The sequence below is a fragment of the Dermacentor silvarum genome, chromosome 3 (assembly GCF_013339745.2).
Source record: "Dermacentor silvarum isolate Dsil-2018 chromosome 3, BIME_Dsil_1.4, whole genome shotgun sequence".
Classification (NCBI taxonomy): domain Eukaryota; kingdom Metazoa; phylum Arthropoda; class Arachnida; order Ixodida; family Ixodidae; genus Dermacentor; species Dermacentor silvarum.
In genome coordinates, this window is record NC_051156.1 from 98,804,173 (window position 1) to 98,814,849 (window position 10,677).

Here is a 10,677-nt window from a genome sequence, read left to right on the forward strand (position 1 = left end):
TTACTATAAATCTGGCCGATTGCACAGGGACGCTGACTGTTTGTCCCGCAATCCCGTGGATCCCCCTGAAGCATCCGATGAGACGCCTGCCTCTATACTCTCGCTCTCCGCTTTCGGCCACATCCGGGATGAACAGCTACGTGATCCAATCTTACGTGAGCTTATTCAGAAGCAGGATTCCGCAGCACCCGATCCGTCTCTTCGCCTCTTCGTGCTTAAAGATGGCACATTATATCGCTACAACGTCCTTCCGGAGGGACGCGAGCTGTTGCTCGTCATTCCTACACATCTGCGCTTGAGCGTTCTCGATCAGCTCCATGACGCCCCGACCGCTGGTCACCTTGGAGTTTCCCGGACCTACGACCGCGTTCGGCGTCGCTTCTTCTGGCCCGGTCTTTACCGCTCCGTTCGTCGCTACGTTGCTGCTTGCGAACCGTGCCAACGCCGAAAGAAACCACGAATGCCTCCTGTTGGCCTCCTTCAGCCCCTTGACGTCCCGTCTGACCCTTTTTTCCGAGTTGGCCTTGACCGCCTCGGTTCTTTCCCTGCCTCTACTTCTGGAAACAGATGGATAGCCGTCGCTACGGACCACGCCACTCGATACGCAATTACAGGCGCCATCCCTACCAGTTGTGCTACGGACGTCGCTGATTTCCTGCTCCACGATATCATCTTGCATCACGGAGCCCCTTGTCAACTCCTCACCGACCGTGGCCGCTACTTTTTCTCCCGAGTTATCGATGACTTGCTTCGCTCCTGCGCGACAAAACACAAATTCACGACGGCTTACCACCCGCAAACCAACGGCTTGACCGAACGCTTCAACCGGACGCTAACTGACATGCTTTCAATGTATGTCTCTTCTGACCATCAAGACTAGGACGTTGCGTTGCCCTTCGTTACGTTTGCCTACAATTCTTCCCGTCATGATACCACTGGTTTTTCACCCTTTTATCTTCTGTTTGGCCGCAACCCCAAGTTACCTTTTGACACGATCATCCCCGATGCCGTCCATTTCCCCACTGACTACGCCCGCGATGCCATTTACAAAGCTGACGAGGCACGCCAGATAGCTCGCCATCGCCTTACTACATCGCAAGCACACCAGAAGCACCGCTATGACTCCCGTCATCGCGACGTTATCTACACTCCGGGTGCCCTTGTGCTTTTATGGACTCCGACTCGGCGTGTTGGGCTCTCCGAAAAATTGCTTTCTCGGTACTCCGGACCTTACCGTGTCTTAAGGCGTGTAACCGACCTCACTTACGAGATTGGCCCTCTCGCTTCTTCCTCTCCCTCCGTCTCGCCCCCTACAGACGTTGTCCACGTGTCCCGCCTTAAACCCTACCACTCGCCCACACCACATCAAGCACCGTGACGGTGCTTCAGCGGCCGGCGGTCATGTCACAGGACTATTCCTCAAGAGGAGCGTCGATGAAGAAGACGTTTTTGATCTAGCGCGCTCTCGCCCATATGGTTCAGCGCTTCATCGCCTTGTAAATATATTGTACATACGTTTTACTGTTATGTCTGCCTCCCCGTAACAATACTTAAAAGGAACAGAGGCAAAGCGCAAAGCATTTTCTGTTTAAATATTTACAGCCGCCCTAGAGATATAAGACAGAGCTTTAGAGCACTCTTCAACAAAGTGTCTTCGATTGCCAAAAACTCCCCGCTCATTATTGGAGGGGACTTTAATGCTCCCTGTCACGTATGGGGATATACATTAAACAGGATCTATGGAATCTCGCTATGGATCGGGGGTTATGCTCGATTACCGATCCGGCGTACGCCACCCGTTGTGGCACGTCCACATACAGGGACTCCACACCGGATCTCACTTTTGTTAATAACTTAGGAGGAGCTTATTGGGAAAACTCGCACATTGATCTCGGTAGTGATCAGTATATCATTCACATAACCATAGACCTACCGAGACAGGAAACTAGAATCTTCAAATTCACGGACTGGGACCAGTTTAGGAAAGTCAGGGCGAAAAGAGGGAAAGGGGGCCTTTAGGTACAAAGGAGTCGTTTCAAACATGGGTGAACCAGCTCAGAGAGGACGTCAAAGAGGCCTCTAAGGAAATCAAGACAGAGGAAAATATTGAGGCTATGGACAGCAGGCTGGCGCATTTGATTGAGGCCAAACAGGCTATATAGTTCAGAGATGGAAAACGCAAAGGCTTAACAGAAGGCTATGGAAAAAAATAGCGCAATTAAACAGAGAAATTGATGAGCACTCGAAGACACTCGTGAAACAGTGGGATGAGATCTGCAACTCCGCGGATGGAAGAATCAAACATGGAGGTAGCTGGAACCTTCTTAAGCACTTGCTCAACGCGAATGAAACAAGGACAAACAAGAGAACAGCTATAGCCAAGTTGGTTCATCAGTAGAGCCAGGATACGACACCGGACGAAATCATGGATAAACTCGCCGCCAAATACCTTCCACTTAAGCAACCAAATGAAGGAGAAGATAACGTCGAATATTCGGGTGGCATATGTGGAGAAATTGACCTGGATTTCACTGAGAGTGAAGTCAGGGCGGCTCTTCACACTCTTAATGGTAGATCAGCAGCTGGACCTCATGGAATAACTAACAGGATTTTAAGAAATGTGGATGATGAATCAATTTCTTACCTAACTGAACATTTTAATGAATGTTGGAGGAAGGGGATATACCCAGAGGAATGGAGGGTGGCCAATACTATCCTCATACCTAAGCCAGGCAAACAATTAACTCTGGACAACCTCCGTCCTATTTCTTTGACGTCATGTCTAGGCAAAGCCATGGAACATGTCATCCTAAATCGGGTCACGAAATACGTTGAGCAGAACGACATCCTCCCGTACAACCTCATTGGCTTTCGACCCGGGTTGTCAACTGAGGATGCTATGCTCTTAATCAAACACCAACTCGTACAGGCCAGCCCAACGCACACGAAAGCTCTTCTAGGTATGGATGTGGAAAAAGCTTTTGATCGTTTAAAACATAAGGCAATACTTGATGTTCTCTCGGAGATAGGGTTAGGCAAGAGGCTTTTTAACATGAATAAGGACTTTCTTAGAGACAGAACAGCCCACCTCATCATGGGAGAACTTAAGTCAGAAGCTAAGAATTTGGGAAACAGGGGCACTCCACAAGGAGCTGTGCTCTCGCCCATGCTATTCAATTTAGCAATGTCTAAGGTTGCAAGAAATTTAGAGAAAATCGAGGGTATACATTATGTCGTATATGCCGACGACATAACCATTTGGAGTGCCAAGGGTAATGTAGGATAGACAGAGACCAGGCTACAAGAAAGTGTATATGTTCTTGAGAACACACTGAAAGACGTGGGGCTGAAATGCTCGGCAGCCAAGTCGGAACTCTTGGTCATTAAACATCGCAGAAAAGGTCGTAAACCCAGAGGCTACATTCCGGAAGAGGAGCCAAGAGTGTGCCCATACACTGATGACGGAACCGCAATCAGGCTAGTTGGAAAAATCAAGGTTCTTGGTTTTCACATAGAGGAAAACAATGCCAATTATAGTACAATAAAGCATATCTCTAACAAAACAGATGAAGTCATTAGGTTACTAAGGAGAATTACCAATAGACACAGATGCTTGGGGGAAGACAGTGCTTTGAGGCTAATACATTCTTTTGCTTTCTGCCACTTCACTTACGTGGCCGGATTATTCAAATGGAAACATGCAGAACTTAACAAACTCAATGTCATGATCAGGAAACTTGTTAAAATAGCCCTAGGGATACCGAGTACCGCTGCAACTGACAAGCTCATGAGTCTAGGAGTCCGCAACACAATGGAAAAAATCGCTGAGGCGCAACAGCTAGCGCAACACGAAAGATTGAAAAAAAAAACACGAGCAGGCAGAAAGATATTACAGATAATATGTGTAGAACCTAATAGATCAAGGAGCCCAATAGAGGCTGAAGTGGAATAAAATAGTGAAGTTAGGGATAGGATCAGAACCAACCCTCCTCCCGTAAACATGCATCCTGAATATAATATCAAAAGGAGAAAGGCAAGAGCTAAAGCAGTCTTGCAGGAGATAGAACAACAGAACCAACTGGCAGCTATCGTTTACGCTGCCTGAGTGAAAGGTAAAGAAGCCTATACGGCCATTGTATCAAATTCGCAAGGAAAGGTGCAAGACGCTATCACTATTTTTACTAAGGAACCCATGGTGGCGGAACAAGTGGCAATTGCTTTAGCCCTCAGGAGTAATAAGTGGGCCTTCATTTACAGTGATTCAAAAACCGCTATAAAAAGTTTTGATAAAGGCTACGTAGCTGGAGTTGTAGCTAAACTATTTGAAAACATTAGGATTAGGAGAACAGAAATTCGATGGTTTCCTGCACATATGGGGAAAGTGGACGAGACTCGGGTAAACCTCAACGAGGTTGTGCATGACTTGGCACGAGGACTTGGTAACCGTGACAGCCATAACCGAGCCGTTCTCCATCAGGCCGGGGAATATAGAGATCATTTAATAACTTATAATGAGATAACCAAACACCTCTATCTAGGACGCAGGCAATTCCCATTGCCACACTCAAAACTAAACAGGGCTCAGGCAGTCTCGCTGCGCTTCTCTCCCTCTCTGGAAAATATATCCAGATAGGGAGATTAGGATGGAGTGTAATGATTGTAATGACATCATTGAAATCAAACATATGCTCGCGGGGTGCCCCGCAACTCTTCCCAGCCTCCTGGAAGAATGGAATTGATGGGAAAAAAGAATACAAAGCCCATTGCTTCAAGACCAACTAAGGGCTGTCCAGAGGGCCCATGATGTCGCTGAAGGGCTTGGCCTGACAGTGCCAACGTGGGAGCGGCCCGCGTCGGCTTAAGTCGAGCCTCCGGACCTCTTTAAATAAAGTTTACACACACACACACACACACCAGTAAAATCCTCTACTCGCTACTCTACCTCTACTTTCGCCAACACGAGGAGGAGAAAATAGAGGTCATCATGCGCAAAATGATCAAGCGAGCTCTTGACCTCCAGGTTTCCACATCCAACGGGCGCCTCCTCGTCTTAGAAATGGTAAACACCTAAGGGTGCTCAACGAGGCTCATCTTACAAACCAATACGCAAGAATAGCACAAACACGATCCGGGCGAAATCTTTTGGCCCAACTACACATCCAACACGACGTACACATACTGGAGCGGGTAAGAATACCTAAACTATGGCGACGCACCACCATAGTTCACCCACTTTCCACTAAAATGGACAGAGGACCATAATGGACGCCGACAAGCTAGGACACAAGCCTTAGAAAGATACTATAGCCAGAAACGCGGAGTCTATTACGTGGACCTCGCCGGTCCAAACCCACGGGGGCTGTATACGGCAGCGGTGGTCCACGAACAAAGGCAGATAGACGGACTCTCTTTTAGAGCACCGAGAACAACACAGGCGGAGGAGATCGCCATTGCATTGGCAGCATCCGACTCTAAATCTAAACATATCATAACCGACTCGCGAAGCGCATGTCGAAATTATGAGGCAGGCGGGGTCACCCCCCTAGCTGAGAAAATATTGCAAACATGTATAACGGACAGAGATCCCTCCTCTAAACATATCGTATAGACACCAGGTCACCACGGCGTAAGGGGGAATGATGCTGTTGATGCACCTGCCCGAGCACTCATTTCACGGGTACCTACTCACAACCGCAATGACCTAGAGGAAGAAATATTCCTTCGATTTAAGGAGATTTCGGAATATTATAAGGACAAACATCGCATGTACCCAGCGCCCGCAAAGGGCCTGGGGAAGGCCAACGAATGCATTATTTATCGGCTTTTCACAAACACGATGCTCTGTCCAGCAATCCTTAAACATTTTGACCCAATGGTCGCCGGCACGTGCCACTACTTTCGGGAGGTGACAGACACCTTCCACATCGTCTGAGGCTGCCAAAGTAATCCAGCCCTTACCCCCAACCCCAACCCTACACGAGAGGACTGGGAGGCGGCCCTGCTTGGTTGCTCAGAACTCCAGGCCCAATAGGCCTTGGTCCAGAGAGCCAGGCTGGCGGCTTCGACTAATGCGGTCCCGGACTAGGGATTCCACCGAGTATGCAGGGTCCCACAAGGGGGCCCACACCTTGCTTTACATTTAATAAATGCTTTTTACCACCACCACCACCAAAAGCGAGGAAATCCACGGGTCTTTGCGCTGCTCAGAGCGCATGTAATCGATGGCCACTGCTGACAGGACAAAGTTGAGTGGGCACAGACTGCACGTCAGGTTAAATGGGCGAGCGGGAGAGAGCGTCGGCATCGGTGTGCTTGCGTCCAGAGCGCTACACGACCCGGATGTGGTATTCTTGGAAACAGAGCGCCCAGCGTGCGAGGCGGCCAGATGGGTCTTTCAATGAGGAAAGCCAGCACTTGCGAATATCCAGACCACAAATCCAAAGAGGAAAAGTACTCGGTACCTTGCAAGCAGTCAAGAGCATCGTCTATGCGCGGTAGGGGATATATTGCGCCTAATTTTGTTAAGACGTCTGCAATCAACGCAGAAGGGAATAGAACCATCTTTCTTTTTCACGAGGACGATTGACAATGCCCAGGGGCTATGGGACGGCTGAATCACGCCACGCCGAAGCATATCACTCACGTTTTCATCGATGACACGGCGTTCAGAAGATGAGACATGGTAAGGACGCTGCCAGAGTGGGGCGAGCGAACCGGAGTCGATGTTGTGCGATACTGTGGTGGTGCGGCCGAGAGAATGTTGATGGCCGTTGAACGAGGCGGTAAATTCCCGTAGCAAGCTGATAAGTTGCGCACGTTGTGTGGTCAGATCACCGGAGATTGACGGATGGAAACACTCCAACGGCGGTCGATTGGCACTGTCGAGGGCGGCGAGGGACGTCGAATGTGCGTCGTCGGCAGCATCAAAGAGCATTGTAAGATTCAAAGTTTGAGCGTGCCCGAGGCACTCTCCGCGATTCAAAGTTGCTGTAGCGCGGGTAACAACGACAGACGCAGTAGGTGCCAGCAATGGAATAGCGTTTATTGAAGATAGCGTGGCTGCTTTTATTCTCTGTGCATCAGCACGAGCATGCGCACTTCGGGTTGCGATAAACGGGCTTGCGTTGTCGCGATACGGCACTTCCTCCCCCTTAGAAGCCTAGCCTGTCGGGAGGCCTCCTTGTGCGCGTAGAACGCCTCGGAAGTTCTAAGCCCGCCGGTACACTGGAGGTTACTTCACTGGAAATCTGGGGTGTACCAAGTGATCCGTCTGAAGATGGTTCAGCGTCGTCCACTGCAGAGGGTTGATCACTCTCTGTGACTTGGTTGTCTCCGGGCCGTGTTGCGTCGAATTCTTGCTTTACGTCATCCGCAGCTAGTCGTGGCCGCACTTGGTCCACGTGACGGCGCTGCACCCCTCCTGTGGTGTCCACCGTGACCATACGCCTACCTCTTGTTGACGTCACCGTGCCGGGTAACCATCTCTGGCCAGCGTGATTATACTGCCGTGACCAAACAGGCGCTCCCGGTGAAAAGACTTGTGACAATGGTGCCGGGGGTCTGCTCACCGAGGGATCCCGTGCCACCTCTTCCTCTGGAAAATGTGCGCTTAGGCGGGTCCTGGGTTGAAAACCCAGCAACATCTCGGCGGGTGACTTGCCATCTCGAGTCGGTGTTGCCCTGTAGCGTAGCAAGAACTTGGAAATACGATTGAGCAGACTTCCATCCTTATTTTTCTTGATACCTTCCTTAATGGTGCGCACTGCCCGCTCCGCCAATCCATTTGACTGCGGATAGTATGGGGCGGAGGTAACATGACACACATGGTTATCTTTGAAAAATCTTTCAGTCACTGAACTGTTAAATTGTGGCCCATTGTCGGAAACGACTGTATGGGGCAGACCAAAACGCGCGAAGATCCCTCGCAATACTTCGACTGTAGTTTCTGCACTTGCTGTTTTAAGGGGTACTGCCTCTATCCATTTCGTTTCCGCATCTACCACCACCAAGATCATGTGACCTTCCACAGGCCCTGCATAGTCGATATGCAGGCGAGACCATCGTTTGTTGGTTTTCGGCCAGCTTGAAGGGACCTGTTCCGCTGGCATGGGCCAACATTGCACGCATTGCTGGCAGCTTTGTACCAGCTTCTCTATGTCGTGGTCCAATCCGGGGTACCAAAACATCGTACGGGCCAGGCGCTTCATTGCAGTCATGCCTGGGTGGGTGTCATGAAGTTCTCTCAGAATAGGTACCCGCTCGGTCTCGGGCAGCACCACACGATGACCCCAGTATATTAGACCTTTACTCACAGTGAGTTCGTATCTGCGGGTGAAGTACGGCTGAATGCACTGTTGCTCCGGCCCCAGCTGGTTTGGCCAACCACGAAGAATCCACGTCTTCACCTGTCGGAGAAGCATGTCCTCGCTCGTGCTGTCTGCCAACCGCTGTGCGCCAAGAGAAAAATCTGTCAAAGCTTGCGCATGTAGCACATATTCGACGGGATCATCTTTACCAGGGTGCCCTTGCTCCGGCAGCGGCAAACGGCTCAAAGCGTCGGCATTCGCGTTCAATGACCCTTTCCGGAATTCTATGTCATACTGATACGCTGATAAAAGGAGCGCCCAACGCTGTATCCTGGCCGCTGCCATCTGTGGAATTGGTTTCTCGGGATGGAACAGCCGTGTCAACGGTTTATGATCCGTTATCAAACAAAATTTATTACCGAAAAGATAGTCTCTGAACCTTGTCACACCGAAAACTAGGGCAAGTGCTTCCTTTTCTAGTTGCGAGTAATTGCGCTCCGCCGGCGTCAAGGTTCTAGAGCGAAAAGCTATGGGATAGTCTTCGCCCTTGATGCGGTGGGACAGCACTGCGCCCAAACCGACCGATGATGCATCGCATTCCAGTCGAAGGGGTTTTCGCGGGTCATAGTGGACAAGAAATTTAGCCTTGCCTAAGGCACCCTTTGCTTCTTGAAATGCGCTGTCCTGCGATGGCCCCCATTGCCATAACACCCCCTTTGCCAGCAAGCAATATAAGGGAGCCAGCGTCGTTGACAAGTTGGGCAAGAATTTAGCATAATAAGTAACCAAGCCCAAGAAAGATTTCAGCTGGCTTACCGATGTTGGCTTCGGCGCGGCCAGTACCGCCTCGAGGTTATCTTGCAGAGGATGCAGACCTTTGGCATCGATGCGGTGCCCCAGAAACGACACTTGTGCTTCCCTAAACCGGCACTTGGCTTTGTTCAACTTCAAGTTGTGTTCACGAAGCCGCTGAAACACCTGCCGCAGTACAGATGTGTCGTTTTCCTTCTCCGCCACAATGATGTCGTCGAGGTACACTTGAACATTCGGCAAACCTTGCAAAATCGATTCCATGCGTCGCTGGAACAAGGCGGGGGCTGAAGCAATTCCAAATGCTAGGCGATTGTAGCAGTAAAGGCCCCGGTGTGTGTTGAGTACCGCGATCTTTCTAGCTTCGTCGTCCAGCGGCAGCTGATTGTACGCGTTGCGCAGGTCCAGAGTGCTGAAGACTTCGCCTCCAGAAAGCGCCGCAAATATGTCTTCAACTTTGGGCAGGGGATACTGTTCCAAGTGCGACGCCGGGTTGACTGTCAATTTGAAATCGCCGCACAATCGTATATCGCCGTTCTTTTTTGCTACCGGCACTACCGGTGTTGCCCAATCTGAAATGCTTATCGACGAAAGCACTCCGTCTTGTACAAGACGGTCGATCTCGGCTGAAACCTTGGAGCGCATGGCATAAGGCACTGTACGTGCCTTACAGAAACGTGGGCGGACTCCTTCTTTAAGGTGTAATTGAACAGGGGGGCCCTTGCAACAGCCAAGCTTGTTCTCGAAAAGATCGGAAAATTCATCGAGCAGAGGCGCCATCCAGTTATCACGAACAACATTTACACTCGAGGTGGTTCCAGGGTCCCAGAAGGACACACCCGCCTTACGGAAGGACTCTATCGTGTTCCGGCCGCATAGCAGTGGTCCGTTACATGCCACCACGATTAGCGTGCTGGTCACAACCGTCGATCCAGACTGAACCCTCATGGTTATCTGGCCGACAACTGGCAATGGCCCGAGGAAGCATGTCAAGCGCAGCGATGTTTTTTGCAGTGACGGCCACCATCTGCGATGTTTCTTAAATATGTTCTTCGGTATGACGCTGACCGGAGAACCCGTGTCCAGAATCATTCGCAATTTCCGGCCCTGCCATGTCAACTCCTCCTCGAGAGGCTTCAACGTAGCTCTGTCGGCGGAGCTGTGAGCGACAAGAGCCAGCAACATTTCTTCTCCGCTCTCACCTTCCATTTCCTCGACGGCAAAGGCACTACGTTCCCGAGAGCGGCCACTGCTGCAAACCTTTGCCAGATGACCTTTCCTGCCGCAAAGGTGACACTTGGTGTTTCGATGGCGGCACGTGTGTGTCGCGTGGGGACCGCCACAACGCTCACATGAATGGTTGTTCTTTGCAGTGTTCCACTTCGTCCAGGGTCGTCGTCCTCGCTGCGACTGTACCACATTGATGCTGGTTCCCGTGGTCACTGGGTCTGCTTCTCGCATGTCACGGACGTCGCCTAGCGCCTTCTCTGAAGCTATGGCAAATTCTTCTGCCTCCTCAAACGTTAGCTTCTTCCGTGTTAATAGGCAGCGTCGTGCGTCG

The 10,677-nt window shown here is 50.5% G+C and overlaps 1 protein-coding gene across 1 annotated transcript; it reads right to left on the minus strand.

Annotated features, from left to right (window-relative positions):
- Positions 1–7,068: 7,068 nt before the first annotated feature.
- On the minus strand, positions 7,069–9,816 carry LOC119444595 (uncharacterized). Its single transcript, XM_037708966.2, has 3 exons — positions 9,123–9,816; positions 8,324–8,447; positions 7,069–7,678 (listed from the first exon to the last, which is right to left on the minus strand). The coding sequence occupies exons 1-3, from the start codon at positions 9,759–9,761 to the stop codon at positions 7,152–7,154; spliced, it is 1,290 nt and encodes a 429-aa protein (XP_037564894.2). The 5' UTR covers positions 9,762–9,816; the 3' UTR covers positions 7,069–7,151.
- Between the last annotated feature and the right edge of the window lie 861 nt (positions 9,817–10,677).